At 57.9% G+C, this 12081-nt stretch overlaps 1 protein-coding gene across 5 annotated transcripts in view; it reads right to left on the bottom strand.

Annotated features, from left to right (window-relative positions):
* ARID3A (AT-rich interaction domain 3A) overlaps nucleotides 1-12081 on the bottom strand; it is a 69420-nt gene that overhangs the window by 51313 nt on the left and 6026 nt on the right. For all 5 annotated transcript variants that reach the window (XM_019513524.1, XM_019513522.1, XM_019513521.1 and 2 more), the window contains exons 2-3: nucleotides 4760-5786; nucleotides 1515-1845 (exon numbers count right to left, since the gene is read on the bottom strand). In XM_019513524.1, the coding sequence (XP_019369069.1) occupies nucleotides 1515-1845; nucleotides 4760-5205 (777 nt within the window). In that variant the 5' untranslated portion in view covers nucleotides 5206-5786. The remainder of the gene's footprint in view (nucleotides 1-1514; nucleotides 1846-4759; nucleotides 5787-12081) is intronic.

Below are 12081 nucleotides of genomic sequence, written 5' to 3'. Positions count from 1 at the left end.
CAAAAGCAACACACAACCCTCCCCCCCCCCCCATCTGGACCCCATCTGCTGCTGCTGCTTGCTCCCCGTCCCCTCCCCCAGCCTAAACTCTGATGTACTTAAACACATACATCAAAGGCGCCTGGCTGTGCCCCTGGGGAGTCCTGCTTTAAGCACATTTCCTTCTATTAGCCAGCAGCTTACTGATTCAATGCGCAGGGCGGACCAATCAGCGGGAGAGGGGGAGAAAGGCAAGGAGAGAGCAAGGCTCGGCAAACACAGAGCCAGAAGGGAAAGGAAGAGGGGTGGGGGGCAGGGGTTAGACTCGCTTTCTCCTGGGTTTCACTCTCCAGGAGCCTCCAGCCTCGGTTCTGGAGGCAAACGGCGGCTCTGGGCTGCTCTCTCCCCGCCTGGCCATTGAAGCTCCGGTTTGTCCCGGACCAGGCGGTCTGCGGGGCCTGGCCGCATTCAGAAAGGCTCATTTCACCAGGCAAGTCTGCACCGTTTAGCTGTCACCGCGAAACCCCTCAAATGCAGCAAGCCGGGCCCTGGTCAGAGGTCCGTGCTCATACAAGCAGGAAGGGAAGGCAGGCCAAGAGGCAGGGAGACTTGGCAATGAGGATCCCCTCGCTCTCAGACCGAGGAAGAGAGACTTGAACCCCAAGGGAATAGATAGATTTGAAGCAACCAGGACTGCCAGGTCCTGTGCTGCTGGACGGGCAGGGCGCACAGACCTGTTTCCTTCCAGGTTTGCAAAGCAAGCATTGCAGAGGGGGGGGCCAGACCAGTGCATGATGTTAGAAGCTCAATGACCTCAGCAATGCAGGTAAAGGCATATTGATCCGGAAATGAGAGGCCACAAGACCCCTCCCCTGCTCTTTGTGCAATCAAGGCAAAACCAGGCCCCTCTGAGACCCATTCAGCCCCAAGAGGGCAGCTGTCCATGCAGGGTGAGGGATCCACGTACTATACACCTCCAGGGGCACCACCACGTCCATACAACGCTGTCCCCAACATGGTGCCCAGCCTCTCCTGTGCCAGGAGCCAGCCCAGAGCCTGCAGGCACAGTCACCAGAAAGACAAAACCCTGCTTCCAACCCATGGCACAGCTCCCCGCAGAGCAGCCAAAAATCAAAGGATGCAAGAGAGCAACAGGGCAGGGAAAGACAGGGCCCCCTAACTGATCTGGGCACATGTCAGCGCATCTCAGTGTTTCTGCCCCCCTGCGGCATCAGATCCACCCTGCCCCAGCTTCACTGCCGGCACACATGCAAGGACAAGGACATTGTGGCCTCTTGCCCGGAGCAGCTTTGGATGCAGTGATGCCTGGGGCTTAGTCAGCGACGCAACCCCATGCCCAGCGCCTCCGGAGACATCTCAATTCAGAACACCCAGGAGAACCGCCTCCCCCCAGGGGCACGGATGAGCGACGGACCCGCCTCGACGACCCCGGAGGATTAGACCCCAGAGGCGGCAGGGGCATTCAGAGCAACCAGCGGGTGATCAAAGGACCACGCGTCTCTCCGGGCACCTACTTGCTTGAACTGCTCCTCGTAGGTCCAGTCTCCGTGGTCTGGCGCCTGCTGCTGCAGCTGCGAGTGCCCCTGATGGCTCAATCCCGACGAGAGGCGGTCCTGCCCCCCAGGCAACCTCTGCGGCTCTCCCCGGTACTGCTGAGGGGCCTGCTGCTTGCGGAGGAGCAGGGAGCCCTGCCCCGCTCTCACCGCCTCGGCTGAGCCGAGCCCTTCTTCCCCCATCTCTTCATCCTCCTCATAGTCGTCTTCCTCCTCCTCGTCCTCCTCTTCCTCCTCATCCTCTTCCTCCCCCAAGTCCTCCTCAAAGTCGCCTTCATCCCATTTGCGCTTCCTAAAAGGAAGGGGACAGAAGCCGTCATGGTCCGGGCAGCTCGTAGCAAAGCCTGCCAAGAACCCTGTCCCCCGATTTAGCGATCCCAACCCTGCGAACCCCCTCCAACAGTGCCTGCCAGGACCCGGAGGAGACACCGGAAGGGAGTAGATCTGCAACAGGCAGGAGGAAATCCCCATTCGCACCACGTGCCAGTGGCTGCAGGGCCCCAATTCACAGTGAGGGGAGTGGGAGACAATTCCTCCCAATTTCCCAAGAGGAAGCTATGCCCTCCAGATGAAGTGGCTAGCGCTGGCCTAGAGGCAAGAGGAGCTACAGGGGCTAGCTGGACCCCAGCTGGCTGATGCCAGCTCTCCTTACTATTTCAGGGCACCAGCTTTTCGTACGTTGGTTGGAGACGGGCAGGGAAGCATGCATGTCCGTCCTGTCTTCCCGACATACTGCAGGGTCAGGAGGTTGCTCAGCTCCATTCCCCCCACCCCAGGCCTTCTGCCAAACCTCCACCATCCATCAAAGCCTGCCAGCAAGCTTCCTCCTGGCTACCTGATACCCGACTGGAGAGAGATGGCTCCTGTCTGGGGGAAAGCCAGGGACAGGGGCAGGAAGGAGCTTTCCCGGGCTCAAAGCCACTTCCAGGAAGAGCTGTCTCCCCAGGCAGTGCTCTGCTGGGGGGTCGCCTCTTCCAGGGGCTAGAAGAAGGCCCCAGTGTTGGTCCTGACAATGGAAGAGGCTTAATGTTAAGCCACCCAACACTTGTAGGAGACACGGGCGTCCTTGGGGGTGAGCAGGGGAGCTCGATTGCATGGGGGACCTGCTTTATGTCCAGCAAGTACCCGGAGGAACAGCCCATACCTGGAGCACCCACCAAGAGCGGCAACATTCAACCATTGCCTTGATCTTGTGAATCACACGTCAGCTCCAAGCTCTGGGCAGCAGCAAGGCACATTCCCAGTCTGCATGGGACTTATGATTCCCTGCTTAGCACCTCAGGGCAGGGATGGGCTCCGATTTTGCACTAAGGGCAGGACATGGTGGGGCCCTGATCTGCACTGGGTGTGTGTTTGGGGTGGGAGCTCTTAGCCACCTGCATTGTAACATTGGGACTCAACAGGTCTCATGCTACAAGCTCTCAGTTCCACCGTACAGGAGCACCAGGAAGGCTGCAGCTTCCAGATGCTCCAACAGAGCCGGTTACAACAGCTAACCTTGTCTGGGACTTAGGGGATGGCCAGAGAGAGGTGAGCAGCGGACAAGACCCCTACCATTAGTTAGTATCCTAATTGTCATAGTTCTCATGCATCTGCAAAAAAAATATATTCCTCACCCCAACTTCTGAACAGGCAGACACCACCCGCCCAGACCAGGTTTGTCATTGGAGACAGGGATCACTGGCAGGAGCAGCCCCTTTGGAGCGCCTGAAGCCAGCTCAAGTCAGAGCCAAACGCCTGCTTGGTCTGAGAAGAGTTTCCCTGGGGACAGCTGCAAAACCTCCATCCAGAAGCCAGCCCTGGGTTTTGAATGGGGTGTTAAAATCTCCCCAGAGCAAACTGGCCTCCAGAGACACCATAATGAATCCAACTGGCCTGCGCTGTAGCGCAGATGTAATTCTAGGTGGGTATGGAAATCTAGCCCCTTGAGAGCCCCTCTAGCAATGGGCTGGACAGTCCTGAACTCAAGCCCACCAGGCAAAGGCTTGAAGTGACAAACACTTTCCGCTTTAGGATGGCAAAGCACAATTTGGTCAATTGAGGAATATGGGTTTCATTGGAAGGGAGGTTTAATTGCCCTGAGGGGCCTCACTGCTCTCCAAGGGCAAGGCAATGGCATCCAGGGTTACAGAGGTGTTCAGGGACAACAACTGCCTCTCTCCAGCTGTTGTGTACACTGCGAGCGTGGACAGGCAGCTGCCAGTGGGAGAGGCAATAGGGCAGCTTGCTCCTTGAGCAGTTTAAAGCCAAGCTGAACTTGGATCCTACCTCAACTCCCAGAGTGGAAAGTGTAGCACTGTGCCCTGCTCTGATGCAGCTGGTACCCCTGGGTGCTCTGGTCCTGCACTGGGCCCAGTATAGGGCTCAAGCAGAGTTCCCCGCCAGGCTTCAATCCCACACAGAGATCATCCCGAATGTGTTATCCAAACAAAGCCCCCCTCGGTGGGGAAGTCCTGCCTCTGGGCTGGGGTCCCAGCAACCGCCGAGACCGCAGTGCTGCACTGCAAAACCCACCAGTGAACAGGCAGGAGCTGGAAAAGACTCTCCACCCCAATGGGTTGAAAATACAGCAGGACCCCAGGAGCACACGCTGAGGTTCGTCCCTTCTTGTGCGGGATCAGGCCACCACGATCAGACAGGCTGGAGGCTGCAGCACCCCTTCCATGCCCCTGCCGGCCCAGCAATCCCTACCGGGAGCTCAGGGCACAGATCCCTGCCCCCAATGCCAGGCAGTGCATTTCAAGGAGACGATGACTTTAAAAATATCCTCTCATTTAAATGCAAGCGAGATAGTTTCCATTCATGCAAAATCTGCGTCGGAGGCCCAGCTCCGAGCACCCAAACCAAGAACGAGTTTGTGCTCGTTTGCATCGCCAGGGTCAAGCTGTAGGCAAAGCAGCTGGATTTAAGCAGTGTTATTCTCCCCTCAGCCCACGCTCCACATAGTCTCCTGGCCCCATCCTTATCCTGGGGCTGGTACCGAAGATAAGAGCCTACTACTGCTACAAGTTAAGGATTGTCAAGAATTAGCCCCATACTCCAAGTCCCACTCTGATCCCCTTCCTGATCGGCTGCTCTGCTTCCTGCCCCCTCCATGATCTGCCATGTGACACTGAGGCTGCCCACACCTGCATTAGCCTATGCCCTGCTGCATTAGCCTCTGATGCCAGTCCCGTGAGAGCCATCAGTTCATGCCCCGTACTCACAGGTCATCATCATCCTCAGAGCCCATGTCCTGCTGGTACCCGCCGTCACCGTCCTCGTCCTCCTCGCCCCGCTCCTCCTCGTCCTCCTCTTCCTCCTCGGCCTGGCTCTCATCCGATGCGCCTGGGCTGGACGAGTGGCTGAGGCCAGCGGCTGCAGCCCGCATGGCAGCCAGGGCAGCCATCTGTGCCCGCTGCATCCGGGCACTCTCCGGCTCTGTGCTTTCCTCAGCGAGGGCTGGGTCCTGGCTGCGGCTCCGTGCCAGCGGCGAGGCCGCTGCAGCAAGGGCAGCGTTGTGCCCGGGGACTGGTGGCGGGGGCTGCACCGGCGGCGGAGGTGTGGAGCGTGGCCGCGGCGGCTGCTCCTGTTGCTGCCGTGCCTCCAGCTCCTGCTGCAGGCGGGCTCGCTGTTGCCGCTGCAGGTTCTCCATCACGGCCTGCAGCTTCATGGCTCTGCCAGCTGGAGGCAGCTCCCTGGGGAAGGGGGCGGGCAATGCACCCGGGGTGCAATGCCCTGGAGCAGAGGGGGAACTGGGGCACGATGCCCGGCAGGGTGCAGCAGGAGGGGGGGATGGAGAGCAGGGCCCTACCAGGGAGCAAGGCCCCGGAGGGGCAGCGGTGGAGGGCCGGGGCTCCAGGAGGGGGTCCAGTTTGGGGGAGTCAATGTCCTCGGTTGGGGGCGTTGCTGTGCTGACCAGTGCTTTACACAAAGCCTTGCTCTGCCACAAGGCGCCAGATGTCCCAAGAGGTTTCGCTAGTGCAGGCGGGGGGGGAGAGGCTGGGCCCTTCTTCCTTTCTCCAGGGACCCGGCAGCGAGTCCCCTTCCTGCAACCCAGGCCCCCGTCGGGCTGGCTCAGGCTGCAGCCCTGCACATCGCAGGCTCTTTGGCTGGACAGGCACTTCCCAAGCTGCGCTGCAAGCTCCAGCTTCCGCCAGTGGCCGGCTGCCTGCCTTTCTCCCGCGGGGCTGCGGCCGGTCGGGGGTCACTGCTCTTGGGCTGCTTCTGCTTCATCCAGGTGCCTGCGCAAACCTGCCCGAGGGGAAAGAGAAGAGAAAGCGTGGGTCAGCGCGGTCCCCGGGACCCACCTTCTCAGAGCCTGCAGGAAGCCAAGGGTTAAACCAGGAGCCTCATTAATCCCCAGTTAATGCAGGAGGCAGGCTGGGCCCTGCCGGGCTGGGGGTGGGGTGGGGGTGGGGGCAGCCTGTTCTGCAAGCCTCCAGCCTGCCTGGGTTGAAGCCTGTGCAATCCGAGAGCCCGGATCAGGACGGACTGGTCCCCGCACGGCCCCACCCCCAGCCCCATGCCACTGACCCACAGATAATGGACTCCCTCCTCCCCTCCGACACATACACACCTACAACATGACCCTTTCCCCAGGCCCCTGCGGCTCCTCCCAGCCAAAGGCACGCACATGCAGGGCAGAAGAAGGGGCTGCTGGAAAAGCCAGTCACCCCCTCCGCCCTGTTACAAACCCAGCCCTGTGGCACGGCGCAGAGGCCGGCCGGTCTGACTTAGCTGCAAGTCGGCGGCAGAAAGCAAGAAGTTAGAAACCTGAAAGCCCCAAGGTTGCTGGCTTGGAGCCGGCTAGGCCACATCCAGAGCTGGAGATACGGGATCTTATGGGATCCTGGCAGCATTCCTGCTGAGCTGCTGGAGGGAAGCTTAAGCAAAAGCAATGGCCCATGTCTAGTAAGAGACCCCTGCCACCTGCCTGAAAAGGCTGTGACCCCAGGGACCCCGATCCCACCAGGACCTGATCCAGACCTGCAAACCAACGCTGAGGGCCCAGCTGGGCTGAGGTTTAACAAGGGAGAAGGAGATGGATCCAGAGCAGCAAAGTGGCATGCCACTGTCCAGAGATGTGGAGGAAGGCACTGGACTGGGCACAAGGTGACCTAGGTCTCCCACGTCCTCGGTGGGGTGGAGAGGATGCCCTTGGGCAAAGCCTTGCTGGCTCCAGCAGCAGAGGTGATGCTGTTTATGCTTTCAAGGGGATCTCACGGGACAGGGGCCCTGCTCTGGGAAAAGCGTTAACCTGCTCCCCCCACCCAGCCAGGCTGCATGACCAGGGCTCGGAGCCAGCCTGGCTTTGCACCTGCCTCCCCACGCAGCCTCCAGGCTTGGCTTTCAGCAATCCTCCCAGCCCCAGCCACACCCTGCAGGCTCTCTTGCAGCGTGGGCTTTGCAAATTTACATGCACTAGGCACGGGGAAGAAAGGGGGTTGGGACAGGGATGAAGCCATGCGGCTTTAAACTGCACTTGTAGGGCAGGCGAGAGCCGGGGAAGGGGGGCAGAGGTAGAACAAGGAACCTCATTCCAGCCCCTTCTGCATTCACGACAGTGCAACACGAGCACTTTCACTCCTGGCAGCGAGAAGCACAGCTTCCGTGCAAAGGAAGCCATCGCCTTATGACCGACCGATCTCCGTAAGGGGACAGGAATTAGTGGAATCGGGCCTCAGGCCCAGGCCAGCGTTCAAGGGGTGCTAAATCCGGTTTATTAAAGCCCCTTGAAGACCCTCTCTGTTGGCTTAAGGCCAGATGTACACAAGAAACGCTCTGGGGATGTACCCGTATTACGCTGCATCTTGACAGGCAGGGGAATACCAGTACATCCTACCAGCCCAAACACCTTAGCGTGGATGTAGCTCATGTCACACGAGCTGTATTTGCTTGTCGAATAAGGCCATGTACCTCGTCCCCATCCCCTCACCCCCTCTTTGCAAAGGAGCCAGGTCACTGAACGTACGGCTGCGCCAGGATAACCAACTTCTGGAAGAAATACAGCGCTCCGGGACTGCACCCCTCATTGCCGAGGTGTGTAGTTGTGGAAACCGAAGTCCCCGGGATAGGGCACAGCTGCAATTTGTAGAAGCATGAACCCATACAGAAAGTTTTTAACAACCAACAGGTCTTGTCCACACGTGGGGTCTTGGCCGAGGGCATGCATACACTTGAAGGTCCAAGTGTATGCATGGAGCTGTTCGTGATAACCCGCACGGTTTGCAGGAGACTTTCCCCAAGCTGTGGGGGGGGGGGGGCGCTGTTGAACTTTGCACGGTCCAGATGAAGGGCAAAGCTCTCCCGTATGCACAGCTTGGCTTTTGTGCTGAGTGCTCAGAAGCTGGCCCTGTGGCTAATGCGATGCGGCCCCCCAACGGGGATGCCGCCCTATCAATACAGCGGTGCGGTGAGGTATGGGGAAATAAGCCATGCCGACATAAGCATCTCTAAAACTGCATCGTGCTGATCCAACTAGACCACTAAACAGTCTAACTAGGTGCAGGGGGGAAGCTAGCCCTAACCTGGTACTAGCAGGAGCAAGAAGCCCTGAGTCCCTGCCAGCTCGAGTCTGTGGCCTGAACAGAGATGCGTCCAGACCCAATTGCCCGGATCACTGGAAGAACTGAAGTCTCCTTGCGCAGCCCACGCAATGTCGGTGGCAAAGAGAATAAAGTTAAAACCCTGAAAGCCTCAAGCCTCGTTCCCGGAGCCAGACCGCAGGGGCTTGTCCAGAGCTGGAGATCCGGGATCTTACGGGACCCTGGCAGTGGGCAGCGTCTCAGCTGAGCTGCTACAGAGTGCAAAGCAATGAGAGCAAGAGGACAGGGGAGGCAGACCCATGAAAGGGCTGAGCCAGCGGCAGGGCTGGGAAAGACCTTGAGGCCGTGCCTGACGTTGGGACGTTTGCTCTTTAACGATGCTGTAGGCAGAGGGGAAGACAAAAGCAGGTTTCCAAGGGACAGTCATTCCCTAGGAGAGACAATGGCAGCTCTTCCTCTTTCCCCCCCCGAAGGGCTGGGGAAAGCCTGGAAAGCAGAGCAGGGCCCAGCGACACCCATGCAAGCCCTCCGAGATGCCTTCCACCAACAGGCCAGCTTATTCCTCCTCCCTTCTGGGCAAAAAGCACCTTCTCGGACCCGTACGGCTTTCCAACAGCGCAGGGCCCCCACTGCTATAGCTACATCCATGGAAAGCCCCTGCCCCAAATGCACCCAAGACAAGCTACACCGGTCCACGTGTCTGTCTATCGGACCAACTGCGCGACTGGGATAAGAGGCGGCCCGCCCAAATCCCAGCTTCTCGCACGTTTTCTGAACCACCGTAGCTACGACCTCCCTCCAACAGCGCAGGTGCAGTTTATGCCTGGCCTCTCTCCATTTGCATGCACGCAGAGGGTCGTCTTATGCTGAGAGTGTACGTGTTTTGGGGCAGCGACCCATATTCCAGCCTGACATGTTTGCAAATGGGACGCAGCAGCCAAGACCCCAGCTGCACTGGCCCATGCTAGCCCCGCTTGCCAGGATCCAGCCAACAGAAAGATTCACAAGACCTGGGCTCTCTCTTCTCATCGCTGCTCCTGACCGGCGGAGGGACCTTGGGCACATCCCCCTGCCCTCTGCTCCGTCCCCTTGTTAATCTCCTTGTCTAGTTTGCTCATAAGCTCTTTGGACGCAGGGATGGGCCTCTTATCGGCGTGTGCAGGGCCCGACGCACTGGGGCCCCCGCTCCCGGCAAAGGCTGCCAGGCACAAGGTCAGGACAGCGCTGCGTGCTACCAGCTGCAACCGAATTGACCGCGGCAAGAGCACGAATGCTTTCTGACAGATCCTCCCGGCATATGCAAGCATGGGCTCCGTGCACCCATCCGCCCCCTTCCTTTACAAGCAGCAGTGAGATTCATTCATAGACAGAGAGGAACCGGAGCACGCGTCACTCAGCTCGCCGCAAGCTTGCGAGTCACCTCTCTGGTGGTTGGCTCCGTCTTGCTATGAGTCCCCAAACTGGCCCATGAACCAATCAGAAACTGGCACTGTTTTTTGTTTTTTTTGTTTTTTCTGCAAGATGAGTTTCAGCTTAACACTTTCTGGCAATGCAAAGAAGGCTGAATTAAGCCATCGCTCACCAGGGGGCTGGGTCAGCAAGAGGTGGGGACAACTCCCGATACAACAAATGCCTTCTAATAAAGAGCGAGTGCAGCTGGGGTTTAGGCTGGCGTGGGCCAAGAGCTGTTTGGAGTCGGCACGAGCAAGCGCTCTTGCATGTGGGTTTGGGCGGCTGTGCTATTGTTTCAAGCGCCTCACGCGCCTGAACCCCGAGAAGCTCTGGGGTGGACCAGGCGGCTCCCCCAGGCTGCTCGAGTCTACCTGGCAGCCAGGCTGGTGGTCTCCTTCCCCACCCCAACACTGAAGAGACAAGGGTGTCGGCAGCAGCTGCCCACTGACCTCTACAGATGAATTATTTCCTCTGTGGACACACGGGAACAAGCCCTGTGCAAAGATCAGGGGGTTCCCCTGCCCCAACCGATCCACAGAGTGGGTCTTAAAGCAGATCAGGATCCGGGGGTTGCTTGCAAGAAGCCTTCCCCATGTTATGCAGGGGGGGAAGCAGAAGCCTAATTAGCTTCCTTGGGAGCCAATTAAAAACCACAGGGTCTAGCATTTTGAATCAGTGAGCTGGGACTCTGACGGCTTCGCTACCAACTCACCGTGCGACCTCGGCCACTTCTCTTGCACGCTCCTGGGGAGGTGGCAAGATAGAGAAACCGGCCCCCTCTTTCCCACTACCACAGGAGCCAGCACCAGAGGGATTTTGTGCTGGGTGGAGCCCACTTTCAATATAGGGCGAGAAGTGCTAGAGGAAGAGCATGCCGAGCCTTCGTCATCCACCTCCCATGAGGACAGGTGCTCGGAAGAGAGTGACGACTGTTAAAAAAAAACAAAAAAAAACAACAAAAAAAAGGGCTAAAAATAAGCTGGGTTTGGTGACGTGTCCAGGGACGGGCAGAGATGACGTGTCGCGTGCACATCTGTAACTGGACCCAACAAGAACCAGGCTTCGGTTTACCCTGCTCACATTCAGAGAAGAAGCAGAAGATCAACAATGCTCGAAACAAGCCTGGGGAAGTGGGGGTGGAGGGTGCTGCCGTTAAAGAAAAAAAAAAAATTAAAATAAGGCAAAAGTCAGAGAGGCCAGGCCAGGGGGGAGCCAGCCTCCCACCACCCCTGATGCAGCAGGGAGAGCTCAGCTGCACAGTTGCATGTTTAAATGCACGTACCCATCGCTTCCCCAGCAGGGCCTTCCACCCGCCAGCTCCATTTCCTCCCTTCCAGAACCTGTTATCATCAGAGGCTGAACCAGAGCAGAGACAACAGCCGCAATCTCCGGCTTGGGCTGTCCGGCTTGGAGCAGCAGCCCAAAGTGCTCAGAACCAGAAGCATTTGATCCCTGCCACCCCTAAAATCCTGGGATTTGCAAGCACTTGTGGATCCCCCAACCCCCCTTTACACTTCTAGTTTTACCCTCCTCAAGGGCAAGGGGAAAACCAGCTGAGATTTGCACGGGACGCTCGTGCAAGATCTGTCCAGGACACTGGGAGTGTCACAGCTCGGGGTACTTGCTAATTAAGAAGCAGCACCAAGTTGGGATGCACAAGACGGGAAAGGGCGGTTGCACACAGGTCGCTGCTGCCCTGTGTCCTTGGTCATCACTGCCCTTATGCCCCCCCACCCCTCCCTCTGCACCAGATACGAGAGAAAAAGTGTCCAGGACTGTCAAGCATTTTACAAAAATTAAGGCTGACAACCCACTTATGAGACTAGCTCCGAGTCCCGGGCAGGGAGCAGGGTCCTCTGTCAATACAGCCTGGTCCCCAGAGAGGTTATAAAACTAACCAGCTGCCCAGCTAGCGAGACATTATCTCCATTTCCCAGATATGGAAACCGAGGTAGAAAGGGAGCACATGCTGCCCCACCCCCACTCAAGGGGGCAAAGGGCTGGCCAGAGGGCAAACCCAGGAGTCCAGCCCTCGGGTCCCACTCGTGCCCACTGCGTGGGCACCCACCGCCCCCGCGTTTCAAAAGAAAGCTCAGCCATCTGCCCAGCTCTGCTGGCAGAGTCATAAAAATTAGGTCCTTTTGAGCCAGCAAGGAGTCACCCACAATATAAAGCAAACTAATTACGTGATGAAGTGGATAATCAGTTTGCAATTAAAGCCAACGAGTTCAGAGGGAAAAGTCCACATTACTGAGCATTTTGAGTGGAGAGAAAGACGACGAAAAACAACAAAAAAAAAAAATTGTGCCTGACTGTGAAAAAGCAACTAAACCACAGAAGTGAGAAATACGAAACAAAGATTGATATCGCCACTTTAACTGCTGCTATTAAAAGTCTCACAAGCTTTTTAAATACCCCCCCGGAGTATCACACAGGCACATCGCAGCACTCCCGCGTGTCGCTCTAAAGGCAGCCACTTCTGGGGCAGGCCGCAGTCCTGTACTCACCGCGTACAGCAATGCAAAGGGACGGCGGAGGAAGGGGGGGGG

Source organism: Gavialis gangeticus, unplaced genomic scaffold (genome assembly GCF_001723915.1).
Source record: "Gavialis gangeticus isolate Ggan-Ray unplaced genomic scaffold, GavGan_comp1, whole genome shotgun sequence".
NCBI lineage: Eukaryota > Metazoa > Chordata > Crocodylia > Gavialidae > Gavialis > Gavialis gangeticus.
The sequence above is the reverse complement of the archived record's forward strand: the minus strand, read 5'-3'. Positions and strand labels throughout refer to the sequence as shown.